Source organism: Bombus pascuorum, chromosome 3 (genome assembly GCF_905332965.1).
Source record: "Bombus pascuorum chromosome 3, iyBomPasc1.1, whole genome shotgun sequence".
NCBI classification, from domain to species: domain Eukaryota; kingdom Metazoa; phylum Arthropoda; class Insecta; order Hymenoptera; family Apidae; genus Bombus; species Bombus pascuorum.
This window is the reverse complement of record NC_083490.1, coordinates 1800291-1816868: the sequence shown is the minus strand read 5'-3', so window position 1 is coordinate 1816868 and position 16578 is coordinate 1800291. Positions and strand designations below refer to the sequence as shown.

The following is a 16578-nucleotide window of genomic DNA, read 5'->3' as shown; positions in this document are numbered from 1 at the left end:
TCTTACAAAACCATTCCAAAACCAATTTACAAAACCAAGGCAGTGTGTTCTAGTACTCGTAATTAGTAAGGAAGCCATATTTCTCGCGGAGTTATCATCGCCAAGAATTAGATGATAGAAAATAATCAGGATTATAGTCTTGCTGATGTGGAGCGATCATTTTAAAACATTATACGACACAATAGAAACTTCATGAAGGCAGCGAGCGTTGTTCGGGGAAAAGAACGGGACGACAAAGATTGGCGCTTGTCGTTGCCTATCTTCGAAAGATATTTCTTAATAAAAAAAAAGGTCTGTCGTTGCTTTCAACTAGAAATCTTTTGAAAGCCGTCTCCTGTCGCCCCTCCTCGCTGTTTCATTTTCACTGACCACCTCTCAAGAGTTCCATAAATGGAAAAACCACGTCACACGTCAGGTGTTCACGAGCTAACACTTGTCTCTCGACTCGGTGAAAACCATTTCCAGCGTGCGGAAGTGAAGCTAAGGTCGCGTTGTCTAGGGAAACAAACTTTCTCGCCCAATTTACTAAGACTTTCGTCTTATTGTTAGCTGATGAAAAGTCGGCTGTTTCTCCTTCTGGCGTTGTTTCGTCAACTGGTTACCATTGTTTCTTCGCAAGACAGGTACGATGGCGGAAGCTGTTACGTTGAAATTGCGAGAACTTTCGTCCAGAATGGGAAGCTTTAACGGCGCTTTGCGAAAATTACAATGAAAGTAGTGGTAAAAAGAAAACTTTCGCCACGAAATACCGTGGTTTCACCCGATACATTTTGATTTCCAACGACTGGATGAAATAAGAATGAAAATTTCGACAACTTTTAGCTTTCAGCTGTGCTCGCGTATTTCAAGCTTTTGCCTGTTATCAACCGTTTCACAGCCCAATTTTCTTTTATTAATAATAGAAATGTTTGTTTTTCGAGTGGTTTTTTAAACGAGACACAACGCACCATAATTTGAGATTAAGGATTTGCACAACTGAATTGAATACTATTGGCGAAACTTTGCAAGTCAGGAATATGGTGTTACGCAGAGCGTGATAGGATAGGATAGACGTACAGCGCTTAAATTCGTGCTAAATATTCGATGTTTGAATCCTCGTTAGAACGTGGTTGACAGAATGAATGTATCTGATTAGCATCTGTCGCAACTAAAAGCTTGCGAAAACATACTCGGCAAATTAGTTTGGTTACATCCTTTTTTCCGACCGTTTGCAATAAATTCGTTGGTCGGAGAAGGTCCAGCCATTCCCGAAAGTATATTCCGAACGCTGCCAACTTTGTCCCGTTTATATTTCTACCCTGGGATAATTTTATCCAGTTCCTAAAGGTCCAGAATGCAAGCACCGCGAATATGCGTGTGCTCTCTGCTCTTAATTACGCATGCTGCATCTTTTTTCCGTTTTGTTTAACTCTTTTCCCTGACGTTACGTTTAAACGTTTTATACGCGCATCCTTAATTATAAAATACTCATCCAATTCTCACTCAATCTTCTCTTAAGATATCTCGATCTTCCCGAAGTAAGAAAGATCCTTTTAAAAGGCATATGTATACCGTTTTGTGCCATTGTTTCTGCAGTTTCATAGTTATCCTTCAACGTCCGAATCATTTTGCACGAAACTAAACGATACGTCGATCAAAGCATTCTTTGTTGAAAAAGCATTGTATCCATGATGAAGAACGTCGGAAAATTCTATACCAGAGACAACTTTTCCTACAGCGTTCGCTGCAGGCCAAGGTCAGCTCCTGGCCAGGATCGAGCTTCTTTGCGTCACCCAACGTACCGAACGGTATCGAAAGCTTCGGTTAACCGTCGCTTCGAGCTTCGATAAACATTAAAAAACGAACGAAACGTTCTCTCGATCCTAGGCATCCTGGCGTATCGATCTTCGCGTATTCATAAACGACGGCAGCAGGAACACAGTGAAATGGTGAAACGTATCGCGATGAAATTGCTTTTCTCCGACTGTGCTCGCCAGAGATCACGTTTCTCTCGCAATGGATCTTCCTCCGCCATCTGCGGAATTGCGAAACGACGCCGGATATCGGATATCCGCGCACGGATTCGCAGGGATACAGCTGTAACAGGTGCAAAAGTGTCCCATCGGTTGGTTCAAATTGTACTGTGTACTCGTCCCTACCGCGAGCAGGGTGAAAACACTTTGAGGTCGTACGTATGAAATAAGAACTGATGCGTCTCCCGCCGGATTAGTTTCGTTTCTTCACGCCACAAGCTGCGAATATTACACTTCACTGCGTATTAAAATATACGTCATATTCTAAATTTGCGAAATTAGAGAAACAAGGAGATTAAGAAACTGCGATCTCATAGAATTCGAATTTCCTATAATCGCGAGTTACTTTTGGGAAAGTTCTTCGTCTTCCTTGATAATGCATTACTACGATAACTAATTTAACGAACGTATTCATTGATCTATATATATATTGAAAAATATAGACACCAAAATACACGATAGATGCTATACGATTTGTTATAAATCTATTAGATTGTCCGAAAATCTTTCCTTTTATGAGAAAATAATAGACGCGCGTTTTTCGTTTTATATTATTTTGTCGAATTACGTACGATTTTGTTCTGTCGAGACAAACACCGTGACATTTCACAGACTTGGTTTCACGTTTGTACGAAGATACATTATTGCAAAAAACGCGTTTACGGAAGAAGAACACTTTTCAGACAATCTAATATACGAGGGAACTCGAGATCTCTGACTTTAAGTATAAGACGAAAAGTCTTAGGTGTGATGTGCTAACTATAACCGAACGAACTCGGGGGAAATTAAAGAAGCATTTCTTGTCACGGGGGACGTGGTTTTGAGACCCGTAACACGAGCGAAGGTGCAATGAAGTGGCTCATCTTTCAATGATATCCTACGAAACGATCGTCGTTCATGTCTAATTCATCGATCGAATGAATAATGGATCGCACGGCGCCGGTAAAAACCTCAGCCAGGTGAAATATCCGGGAAAAGAGAAAGATACTTGATAAATAATTTTCACGACGCGCCAAATCGACCTAGCTGCGGGTCAGGGTTAGTGTCAAGGCCGCGACCTGTCGTAATACGCGAGGCTGGTCTTACCCACCACCGCAGGATCTCGTTCGACGAGCATGGAATTTATATCACGGCTTGATTGCACGGCAATTCTTCGGGGAATTTGCTTTTTCCTCATCATCTTTCCACGAGCTTGCTGTCGTAGATCGAAATTTGATAGAATATTTTCGACCGCGAAGCGAATAGCGATTGAGTCGTTAAATATAAATGAAGTTATATTCGACGATAATATTACAATTCTTTATATTATGAATTCTTTCGCTTTCAAATAAATTCCTTAATTCTTTGTTGATGTACATATAATTCCTCCTTTTCTTAATAAAATACAAATAAACAGGATAAATAATAAATCTGCGGACAATTCACGATTTTCGCAAAATTCTCCTCCTTCGATTTTCAAACGATTCTCTCGCTCCTTCGATGATCTGATCGCTTACAGACCAATACTAGTCAATTATTCCACATTACATGCATTCCGAATTCCATTCCACATTCCTCGTAGAGTTTACTCGCGTATTATTCGTGACGCTTCTCTTCTCATTCGCTCTTCTTACTCGCTACCAAGAGCACGAACGTTTTTACAATTTTTTATCACTCAACATCTCGATGTAAAATATCAAGAATTCTCGTTCCCACGGATTATCGTGTTTCCAATTATCGAAACTGACTTTTCAACGTCTCGCTAACAAGATTCCGTTCTCTTTGGATAATTTCAAGCGACCAAAGTTGGATTCTCCGATTACAAAGTAATTCTCTAGAGATTTTTTAAATCGCGAAACAACGGACGTATACCGATGGAAGACCATAACCGTTGCGAACTGTTCTCGAAGCAAAAAAGAGGAATAACTCGAAAGTAACTAGATAGAAAAATACGACTGACCTCGAATCCTCCTCAGGATCGTTCTTTTCCTCGTTACGCAACCTTTTATTTAAACCAGACTAGAAAGAAATCTTTCGCAGGCGATTTATTACACCGTTACGTGTTATCAAATTACATTCAATCTTTTTTTTTTGTGTGCATGTTTCGATCAAATTCCATTCGTTTCCACGTTGAGATAAAACAAGGACGGACAGTCAAGTGGCAGAGGTTTACACGATGCGAATAGAAAACACGAGCGTGTTTTTTATTTACGTTAATCGTTGGTCAGAATTAGGTTTGTTTCAACGAATCCACGACGCAAATTGAAACCTGCTTCTTCGGCGTTTTTCTTGTTCCTTTCTATCGCCAAAGCAACGTCGAGAAAACTGTTCTCGCTTGACTTCTACTTTCATCCATTTCAATTACTCTCGCGAATCTCCTTTTTGCAACAGCACCGGCGCTGTGCACGGCATAGTCAGCCGTATTGCGTTACGCTGGATTTATCCGCAAAATTACTCCTGCACGACTTTCCTATATTAATTGATCACGATTCACGACGGTGAAGATAGGAGGGCATTTAAATCGTATCGATCGATTCAATGGCAAACGACACGACTAGTACCGCAGTCGATGATATTCCTTTCCTTCTGATACATTAGATCGATTGTCAATTAAAAGGCAGTTAAAATCAGCGTGCTGTTAACGTTTCTCCTAAGTGTCTGTTTCTCCTAAGTAAACTTTGCGAGGTAACACGGTGTACACGATAACAATATTCGCCAGCTCGCAATTATCATGGAATCGGGTCGAGGTTGCGTTTCATTAGAACACCATAGCGTTTTATTAACGGTGAACGACGATTTTTCGTTCGCTTGGCTGCTGTAGACTCTGGAAAAGAGTAGCTGGAAAAGGAGAAAACGACAAAACTTCTATTCGACGAAATTTGAAGAGTACTCGAACACCGAACGACTCGCGCGATAGCAACAAAGTATTTATCGTCTTCCTCTTTCGAGTTTCATAAATATATTTTAAAACGCTATACCCGTTTTGAAAATATTTACTTGTATGTAAATTATTTATCAAAGAAACAGCTTTAATTAGCCTCCATTTTGCTGCGGTTTAGAGTAACGCAGTGCATATTGGGTAACGAATCGTGACAAGACTTTTATTTTCGCCACTGTCAAGCTCGGCCGAATTATATTCCGGGTCATTTATAAATGTTTAATATCACTTCGCCGGTCGAAAATTACCGCTACGAACGTCACAGAAAAAATTGCCACGTCGCTGTGTGTAATAACCACGATTTATGCGGAACAAAGCAAGAAATACTAAGACTAATGGGATCGTTTGAATCCCGCGAAACACTGAGGCTAAGCACGAGAAGCCTGGCGTGATATCGCAGCCGCATAAATAAACGATAATCAGAGTGGCGGATACGGTAAAAGTTATTAATTAACTCGCACAGAACGTTGCTAGAATTTGTGGTTTTGCTATCCGAACGAACGAGAATGTATTTTTGCCCCGTGGCTATTGTTGCGCGGTGTTGTTGCATTCCACGAAAATTAATTCTCGTTCAACTAATTTTCGTCAATGATAGGTGGTTAGCCCGCTTTTTTAAAACAAACACGAACCCTGTTAACGAATCGATGTTGATTCAACCGTGAGAAAAAAGAAAGTCGAATGTTTAGCCATTTTAACGAGAAAAAAGGAAAAGTTAAATTTCAGGAACACCCTTTTTTAGGGGGGTTCTTTATCAGGAAAATCAATTACAGGATTGATCGCTCGAAAAAGTCGCCAGAATCTTTCCGAGAAAATTGGAAACGTCACACGTTCGATTATCGTCCCGAACGATAAAATCTCTTTCTCGAGGGCCAAAAGAAATACTATCGAGTGAAAATCGAGTCGTACGAGAAGCGAGGACGAACACAAATGGAAAGTCATTATGACTGGAGACTTTTAGGATTCGGTGATCAATCATAATTTGGTTCCGCCTGGAGAACCTTCCAAATCGCCTGTCGAGAAACGAATAAGAAGCCACTGAGACTGCGTAGCATTGTCACGAGACGAACGATCCATTACGTAAAATTCTCATTTTTTTTTTTTTTTTTAACTCGATGAAAATCTGTACCTAAGTTCCGAGTCGTTCGCTGATGCTCGCGAAATAACGCAACTTTCTCCTGTTAAGCCCTCTGTAACCGAAAGACAATATGTACCTACGTATCTAGAGGCCGATCTATAACGAAGAGACAATTTTCGGGGATCAACATTTCGAAATATTAATCTCACGCGATATTTCACGAAATACCCCTACGCGATCTTATTTTATTTACTTATTCCGGTTAAATCGAACAGACAGTAAATAACGTATATCTGGAAAAAATTCGCCACGTTTAAAAAGTACTCAACCACTTAAAACGGCAACGGGAAAACATTTCGCTCGATTATTAATCGCTGAAAATGAAGAAGAAAGCAATTTCCGAGCGGCACTTCAGCAAATTCCGGTTGATACTACAAAATCTGATAGAGTTGTTAAAAGTAAGAGATCAACGATAGAGAAAACAAAAAGGAATTTCAAAGAGATTCCAAGAATTATCCGAGCCTCTCCTCACTAACGAGGAACCATCGTTTTCAAGGACGGATATTAATTATCTCTAACACGAATAACGATGTCCAATTGTATAAGACGCTCTACTAATCCACCCTAAAATTAGAAAGTTTCCTTTGCTAATGAGAGTGGAAGTTTCTTGATCGTGCCTACTTCCATGGAAAATCAGTCAAGACGAGATAAAGGGAAACGTGAGGTAAGAACGTAAGACGAGAGTGTACAAGCTTTCGCACATGCGAATGAAGACGAAGCACGCGTAAAAACTGGTGTATCCGGCAGCTGGAAGAGAGCGTCACGCGAAACGAAAAATTACGAGCGACACCATCTTCTATAATATAGGAGCGGAGAAATGGAAAAGTATGTGCGCGATAAAGGTTGCTCGTTCGAGAATGATTCTTAATATCGCGTGCATGATAAATGTCGAGTAAAGTGAAGCAAGTAATATCGCGCATACTTATAATATTGGAAATTTACGTGTAGTCCAAACGACGAGTTTTCCTTGTACGAATATTAAAAAGTTAAAAAGTATTAGAAAGTTTCAGAAACGACTACGTTTTTTTCAATGGTCCTATTGAAATTTCTCTCTTTAATTATAAGATGACGTCTTCTCGTTTAATAATTAACAATCAGAAAATCGACGAACATCTTATTTATCGTATATTTCTTGCGTGATATTCAGTCGAAAAAGAAAAAGCGTGTCTCATAGGCTTTGCTAGCTTTGTCAGTGCAAAACTTAATCTGATTGCTCGTACACGTAATATTTGTATACGTAAATTATAAGAATTTTTATTTGCCTATTGGCAATCTCTCGAGGACGTCTATCGGAGGGTGAAAAGACGTGGTGAAAATCTTGAAGCGCGCAACTCTCAGGTTCCTCAGGCGATATTATCGTTAGAGGATTACTCTCGGTGGTTGAGGCGCAACATGGATGCACTCAAAACGGCTGGATAATATGGTTTCACGGTGGACTACAAATGTTACGATTCCACGGCCGACGGGTTTCAAAGGGGTAATGCGATAGAGCTGAAAGCCGCTACGTCGCACATCAATCATGCATACAGAGCGCGAACCAGCTTTACGGCGAATAGGCAAAAAAGAAACAGGGAGAAAGTAAAGGAGAAGCGAACGAGAAGGCGCTAAGTACTTCCTGAAAAAAAAGACAGAGTCCAAGCGGAGAGAAATCGAAAAGAAATCAAGAGTGTGTGAAGTCTTGAACGATGCGCGTCACTGGTCTGGTAAATACGACTAAATATACCTTTAGGGAACGTTTTCATATACTGTTACAGTATATAAACTTCTCTGACAGAGCAACTTTTTGGAAATAAATGATCGAAACGAATAATTTTAATGTTATAAAATACGCATGGACAGTCAATACCTGGCGAGTCGATGAAAAGAAGGAATTCAAAAATAAGAATTATCCGAGTGGTAGTAAAAAGCGCTACACATCCTTCTATCTAAAATTCTATTCTAAAAATAATATTCTAAGAACGAAGTATTTCCCGCGAGAAATTGCAGCTGCTCTCTTTGAAGAACCTCGACGAGAAAGTATCTCCTGTAGAGAGGCTAAAAATGATAGGAAATAAAATCTTAAAACGAAATTTCACACGGGTGGGAGTAATTGATGTTCTTAGGAAATGCTGCATAGTTTATCTTCGTGCAGCATATTGATTTTCCAGGTTGTCGGTCTCTTTGTCTTTGAGTAAAGCGGTAGAATCTAATTCGTTGCGACAGAATTGACGCGTTAAACGAAGATGTCATTAGAAAAACGTCGCGGTGAGACTACGTTGTAGCTACCAGGCTTCGTCTCCGACGCCGATGAATGCAGTCTTTTACGCATTGTATGTACGCGTGTATGTCAAATATCCATTGAAACCTTTTCGCCGCGCTACGATTTCGCTCTCGGTGAAACGATGTACTTGGCTGAACAACAATGGCATATCTCGACAATGCTTGACACCTAGTCGTGATAAACCTCGTAAAACCTTTCTCTCTTTGTAAAAGCCCCGCGAGTAAAGCCTAGAATTATCCATAACGCGTTTGCGTTCGCCAATCGCTTCGGCGATCGATAAATTTCGTTTCGACGTACAATTTGCCACCATTACGTTCATTACATAAATCGTTAATTGATGGCGATAAAATGCTCTGAACGAGTCTTACGCAAATATGCTCGATTTTCCAGCAATTATAAATGGATATCGCGTAAAAACACAGACTCGATTTTATTGAGAACCGAGAAACATTTGGCAGGCGAAATCAAGAGAGCTTGCGCATCGATAAACCTTGAAATAGTCAATTAATTAACATATGTGAAATACCCGCCTAATATACGTCGATAATTTGTGTGTAAATCCTCTATCGATCGGCTAAGCGGAACAAATTTCGGAGGATTATTCCGTCATCGTGTAATGAAACGTTCGAATATATAGCATCGCGCAAACCGTCGAATCTCTCTGGACGAAAACGAGATGATCTCTGGATCTCTGAGTCGAACATTAATTACTGCGCAGATGTAAAGTTATTAAGCTCGTGATCCTCGTGACTACGAGGCTTCGAAATACAATTTTTAAATATTACTGTCGTCGATCTTTTAATCTCTTGTCGAAGCGATCATCACTTCTAAGAAAACTCTACATCTGGTCTTTTTAGTTTTCTCGAGCACCGAAGCCATCGACAGCGTATAGACAAAAGACCGGGACGAAGGCAGACCATAGACGGTAGACAGGCGACGATGGCTTCGGAGCTTTCAGGTAACACTGCTAGTGTCACGTCGGAGACACAAAAGATCGCGAAATTAACGGATCGCCGGTGATCTCCTCGCGTCGAGGTTCGAACGAAATGATTCTTTCACGAATAGGGGGAAGAAAATAGAACTTGGTATGCGACAATGAGATTTATTGCAAAAATCTGACAGAGTGACGGTTACAACAGCGTGGTTCGGAATGTTAGGACAGACTGACTCGAGATGCTACAAGGGACTGTTTTAGCGCTGATTTAGGAAGGTCCTTCTACCGAGGATCTAGTCCCTTTGGAGGGGCCTTTTTAGTTATCGTTTCAACAGATGCGGCATGCAGGGTGTTCGGTCTATCTGGTTACTGAGCGGATGGTTTCCTTGAGTGTTTTTTTTTTTTTTTTATTTTATTTTGGTTTTTTTACAATTTGTCCTTATAGACATTTGGCAAAGTGTTATATCTTATTGGTGAAAAAAATAAAATAAAAATAAATATAGCATGTGGGTGGCTACCCCCAGCGGGGTGCCAGCTTCGTTTTTTCTAAGTTATATCTTTTATGTCCTTGAGTGTGAGACACTAGCGTGCGGATCGGGACCAGCTCAAATTATATTCCTACTTGTACTTACACTTTTGTATTAAAATATATTTTCTACCTTACAATTTATCCACGCGTTCCTCTGTCCGTACATCTAATAACCGCAACATCTCTAAACACAGATATACTATTAGAAATATCCTTTATACTCTGATAATATATTAAATTCAAAGGTGTGGGTTACTTTAAACTGGCCACCAGAATGTCAGTCTCTCTAGCTCTTTCCATCGATATTCATTTAACGAGACGATGGAGACACGTTATACATTACGAAACGAATCGTTGGCGACGGTGATAAGATTTCGATGTTCTATTGCAGGAGGCGTTGGTGAAAAGATTAGGTCCAAATGCTCACGCGTTTACCATGGAAATCACGCCGTTAGCACCCCCGTCGGTGCAATTGGTGCCTGCTAAGGAATACAATGGGGCCCCCATTGGTACTAGCTACGACGTCAGAGCTTACGTAGGTGAGTAAATCGAGTCGAGTTTCTTTTACGGGGATAAAACAGAATTGACCGAACCTTTATGAAGAAACGCATGAAAACGATAGATCGCTCTTCTCACTGTGAAATTCATCCATTTTGAAACTCTATAAAAGCTGTACGATATAAAAGGATTATTCAGCTATCCACACGTTGTGTTTTCATGTGAAATCACCAGGAAGATCGATAAAATTTATCGATTAAAAAAGTCGAATCGGTAAACGAGAGAGCGAAGAGCGAATAAACGAACAGAAGAAAAAAGAGTAAACGTCAAGAGTTGATCGATGAATTTACTCGCTGTTCATTGATTGAACTTCGTCATCGATTTCCCAGATCGTATTTCGTGTCCCTTGGCGGTAATGGCTTAGAATCACGTAGAAACTCTCGATTTAAAATACCCTGGTAGCGCGTTACACCCACGTAGCAAATTAAATCGGGTCTTCTCGACCGCGTTTTCCAAACTGAATCGTACGATCGGACGACTGAACGATCGCTTCGAATTCCGATTACCCGAGAACAACCTTCCTGGCTCGATACTCCGTAAATAACATCGTAACTGCCTGCTAAACGCTGGACACGATGACATTTAGCTGAACGAGCGGACGAGAAGTTGCATCGGAAAACGACCGTCAGGATGGGTATCCGTGTCGTCCAGCGAACTACGAAGCCACCGTTGCCAGCTACCAGCGTATATAGCGTGCCAGTGTCGGCGAGTCCTTCTCCTGGATCCAGAGGTCAAGCTTGTAAAACGAGAGTCTCGTTCATGGAAAATGAGATCACAGAAGACGAGGGTAAGCTCTTTATTTCTGGATGAGTGGCACGAGGCATCAAAGTGTGTTCGGTTTGCTTTGAAGCTGATCACGATTAGTCATTGCATACGGGCTGATCAATCATTTAAATCCCTGTTTAATTATCTGTAAAAGGCTATGTACGAATGTGTGTGTGTGCGAGTATGATTGACGAGAAACGTTGGACAGGCTAAGTTTGCGATGGTCAGTCGATAAAGGACCGGGCAAATGTTCTAGAGGATCATCCTTGTGATCGTTACACGTTAACACTTTGACTGTCACGGCGAAATCACACGTTTCGCTCAGGACGCCACGGAAGTATCTTTATTATTCAAAGCATATAATGGCAAGATAATAATAAATCGACGATGTAAAACAACGTTCTTCCCCAATGGACCGTTTATCTTATTGGTGGTCACGGGTGGCCGCCGTGGCGTCTTGGTAACAGTTGATAGCGACGTATTGTAACGAGGCTTCGTTTATCTCAACGAACCATTCGCGTTCGTCGTTTCGTTGCAAGCAAAACGTGCAGAATATATCGTTGAAACGTGTAGAAGATATTAGTAAACGGTATTTGCTCGTTCCATATATAACGGTAAGGTATGTTCACACTTCTAGCTTCGATTATATGATTACAAAGCAGCATTTGCGATTATTTTCTAAGCTGTGTTTATAATAATATTCGTAGATTACCCCTCAAAGATACGGATGCGAACACAGTGCACCGTTAGACGCAAGATTTGTTCTCATTTTTTTTATCGATGTTCTAATAAAAATGTTTAATCGTTCAATGGGACACTTTTTGTTTCAAAGTATCTTCTATTTTTCGATTATATTCAAAATGCAATTTTCATACAATTTTTACAATTGTAAGAAGTTCAAAGGCTCTGGTCACCAATGAGCACCGTGGCGTCACAGGAGAAATCGTGACCGGTCATATAATATGACCAACGTGGCAATCAAAGTGTTAATCGAGGAATGTAAGTTGGCTCGTCGCTTAGACACGACAATTTCATCGATTCACATCTGACTCTTCTACTTTTCATGCTTCGCTTATTCCAATTTGTTACAAATCTCTAATTGTCTGTTTCAGAGAACGTAGGGCCACATGCTGCAGTGGAGAAACCGTTCTTATTGAGCGATGGTCGCGTGGGTTTGGAAGCACGACTAGATCGTGCGATCTACGCTCACGGAGATCCAATAACTGTGCACGTCAACGTCAATAACAACAGCAGCAAAACTGTGAGGAGGATCAAGGTAAGGCGCATCCTTAGTCGCGCAACTGATTGTATTATGTATGAGCCGGATTACCGGGAACAGATTCAAATGCTAACAAGAGACTGATTGTTTGGCTCGAGAAGCAATTTGCGATTTATCCCTCCTTTATCCTTACCGCGACTAACTTTTCCATAACTGAGCAAATTAAAATTACAAATAATAATCTGCGTCCTGTACGACGTGTGTCGTTCGCATACGTAATAACAGGTAATTTTAATAAGCATAGCCTCGACGAGATGCCCGATTATTAATTCATTTCGTAATTTTCAATCATCAAAAAAGAAAAGGAAGACAATCCACTTGACAACCAATTGCTATAAAAAAATATTAACCATTTAACGCACACGCTGGTGATTTAAACGATTATTTTACGGATTTAAGAACCAAGATATCTTATACGTATACTAAACTACGCGTGTAACTTACAAAACATATATTTGTCATTCATTTTCATTGTAAGGTGTTTTTTGGAATAAAAAATTTAATCACTTTTATCGATAAACCGAAAAAATGCGTGCGTTTAGTGGATTAAACCGTAGCATATCGAGTAAATGAAAAGTAATGTACGTACGATACGGCGGACCATGCGATTGCCTATTCTACTGCGCTTTATTGCTTCGCTCGGAGCACGAAGAAATAATCGAATACGAAATAGAATTTTCAAAAATTTAATCGAACTGATCATCGTTAACTAACGTTAAACAGAAATACGTAGATAATAAAATAGAAAGTTTCGAACGATAGGGAAATTTACATAAAATTTGAAAGCTCGAGGAATCCCTTCGAAGCAACATAACTATTTCCATCACGCAGACAGTTTCGCGTGAAATACGATGGTGTATAGTAACATTCACGGGTCGGAGAATATTAATTCGAGCAAAATTTCATTCGTAGAACATGCACCAGTAATATAACTGTACATCGTATTTGAGGAGACCCGAAAATGATCCAACTCGACACTACATAATGACTCACGCTTTAATATACTTTGGAATTAAATCGGCGAATAGCGTATCGTGAAGAAAGTTTGAGTTACAGTTATCTCTTTAAAAATAATCGAGGATAGTATATCGCCTGCTAGAAAACATATAGAGATGCTAATAATAAACGACTTTGTTTGAAAACCACAGACACAAATTTATTCTTTTCTCTCGTCTTAGTGGAATCCGATTGAAATACGCGCGTTGAATGTAACATCGTAACGTAACGCTAAGAGATGTTCGAATCTTTGTAAAACAAATCGCGTGGAACCTAGAGACGTATGATAATAGAAACGATAAAACTTAATAGAAAGAAATATTTAACGGTAAAATTTTTTACCAAAATGGAGCAAATAAAAAGTACGATGTTAAAACAAAAATTCCATCGAGGCTTCGAAGAGCTATCAAATTAATATCACAACTCGTGCTAAGTTTCTTAAGTTTCTTAAGTAACTTTCTTCGCATATTTTTTAATTATATAGAAAAAGCTAAAAAGTATAGACGAAATCGATGGGATTATAAATTAAGATAATAAATATAAGAGAATTAAAGGTAGGAGAGGTGCAAAGAATAGAGAGAACGTAGTTGGCTAGCGAATTCCCTCGGACGACAGAAGGAGCCGAGAATGTAAAGCGACCACGTCCGTGTCAATTTCCTTTGCGCCACAGTTCATTAGCGAGTGTGACGAACATTGTTTGAAAACGAGAACAGACGGGTTCGATAGCGTGATGACTAGTGTACGGGTTCCGAATAGGTCCGCTATGTTAACTTTGTTCCGACAGTTTGACAAACAGACTGACACAGAGTAGACTCGACAAGTTGCATACACTAGACTTAAAACACGTAGTCGTATTTGTTCTTTGGTTGGCAAATACCAGTCTTTCTACTAAATTAGCGTCGTAATTAACCTGCCCTTTATTTTAAATGCAACGAAGCTTCCTTTGCATAATGTATAAAACGAATAAATTAAAACAAAGCAATAAAACCAAGCAGAAATTATTTCTCAAGACTTGTTTCATCTCATTACTTTACATTACGTTCCTCCGTTAAAAGGTTCACTCTCAAAATTCTCTAAATACACGTATTAAACTCCGCAAAGCTGACGTATTCTCTTAGAATTCATTAAACCTTCCAACCATTATAAAACAGAGTGAATTATACATTGTTCTAGCAGCAGTACCTGTTATAATCTTTTCACGAAATTATAATATAATTATGATGTTTTTATGATATTTCGCATGATTCTCTCCACTAATGCAACCGGTTGTTCCGCAGGTTTTCATCGTGCAACACGTAGACGTGTGCATGTTCAGCAATGGCAAATTCAAGAACGTGGTGGCCTTGCTGTCGTCGCAAGAGGGATGCCCGATAGGTCCCGGACTTTCGCTGAGGAAAAGCTATACGCTTAGACCGATCAAAGGCTCGACCAAAAATTGGATTGCTTTGGAGGACAGTTACACTAAGGCGGAGGCGACGTTAGCCTCCACCGTTATTTGCCCTGGAAACGGTCCAGAGGATAGAAACGTCTTTGCTATATACGTTTCCTATTACGTGAAGGTAAACCATCTTTACGAACAAAAAGATATTATAAGCGAAAATTGCTTCTTTATCTGTGGATCGTATAAGCGAGGTAATTTATGAAACTTAAACTATTCGCAAGAGCAGTCTATCATTTTCATCGGATAGCTAGACTGCGGGTATTTATGCATTTACGAGTACAGAATGTACAGAATAATATGCAAAGCTACGTATATAAACCAAATTTTTATTTAAGTAAGCCCCACTTTTTTATCTCTATTCATAAAAATACGAATTTGAATGAACATCCGATGTTTTTTTTTCTCTTTTTTATTAGGATCACATTAGGCTTGGATTCATCTTATTATCCTTACAGGTAAAGCTACTAATTTCAACAATGGGCGGAGAAGTGTCGCTTAAGTTACCGTTCACGTTAATGCATAGCAACACAGATCCGGATTTAGTGGGCTTTCCGTCCCCCATCAGAGAGCCAAGAGTTTTGGGGAAGCCGAACGAGGAGCTCACAGAGAATCTCGAGAGGCAAGAGGATAACGAACACAAATACAAGGCAACTAAATTAGAACCGATTAAAGAGAAACTAAAAGAGTCCAGGGATATCGACGTGGACCTGATAGAGCACTATGAGGAAAGCGACAGTACCTGAGACCAGGCGCAAACGACCGATGCATCGTCGCGATCATCGACGAAGAATAACAACGACGCGAGAAACGTGAAAACTTCGAATCATAAGAACTGTAAATTGGGTTTCGATATACAGAGAGCTTGGTGTTGCTTTAGAAGAGCTTCTTAGTAACGCGAAAAGAAAAACAACGTTTAGAAAAATTGACCACGATGTTTTCTTTCTTTCGTTGATTAATTGACGATTGAGGAGGTTTCGATGAATACGCGAGTAGTTATGAAATTTTAAGTATTTTAAACGTTTACGTATCGTTTTATCTTCCTTCATTAACGTCGTGTATATATGTTGTGGGAAAACAGATTTATACAAATTTTATTCTCTGTATAATATCAATGAAGCGTAATAATTTTTAATTGCTAAAGCTATCTTACCACAGGTTTGGTAAGGTTGATCGAGAGACGATTTTCGCCATTGAGAATACACTACGGGTTATGCAGTTCCTACCCGCGCCATTCTTATAAATGAAAATCGTACTGCCCTTTAAATTATGTGCAAATCGACGATTATCAAATAATAAGATTATTAAACGACACATTGTAAAATCCATTCATCCACATACTTGACAGAATCAATCATAAAAATCAATCTATAAAATATCGAATATCTCGAATCTATTTTTTTAGGCAGAAAATATCTCGGTATTATCTCGTATTGTCTTTTATTAATTGTGAAATGAATGTTTCGTGTAATTAAATAGATTACAAAAGTCATTGTACCTTAATAGAATAAGATAATCCAAAGGCATGTTTTACAATGATTCGTGCCTGATTTATGGATTTTATTGCACGTGTATAGGCACATATGTATGTAAAACTGTACAGATTATATCGTTATTTATGTAAATAATAAATTATATGAATATGATTGTACAAGAATATATGTGAAACTCTAACTTATGAACCTTCTAAATAATTTACAACTATAAATAAAATTTTTGTCTAAGATATTTATAAGTCTTATAACTTTCCATTTT

The 16578-nt window shown here is 39.4% G+C and overlaps 3 protein-coding genes across 8 annotated transcripts in view; 2 read left to right on the top strand and 1 right to left on the bottom strand.

Moving 5' to 3' along the window:
• The window catches only part of LOC132904969 (phosrestin-2-like), a 47123-nt gene extending 30572 nt beyond the window's left edge, over positions 1-16551 (top strand). For all 5 annotated transcript variants that reach the window (XM_060955838.1, XM_060955840.1, XM_060955839.1 and 2 more), the window contains 5 exons: positions 10179-10326; positions 10932-11132; positions 12223-12386; positions 14663-14944; positions 15282-16551. In XM_060955838.1, the coding sequence (XP_060811821.1) occupies positions 10179-10326; positions 10932-11132; positions 12223-12386; positions 14663-14944; positions 15282-15569 (1083 nt within the window). In that variant the 3' untranslated portion in view covers positions 15570-16551. The remainder of the gene's footprint in view (positions 1-10178; positions 10327-10931; positions 11133-12222; positions 12387-14662; positions 14945-15281) is intronic.
• Positions 1-16578, top strand: part of LOC132904961 (spectrin alpha chain) — a 225218-nt gene that overhangs the window by 34964 nt on the left and 173676 nt on the right. The gene's annotated exons all lie outside the window — the stretch shown is intronic.
• LOC132904977 (14 kDa phosphohistidine phosphatase-like) overlaps positions 1-16578 on the bottom strand; it is a 62573-nt gene that overhangs the window by 45412 nt on the left and 583 nt on the right. The window lies entirely within an intron of this gene.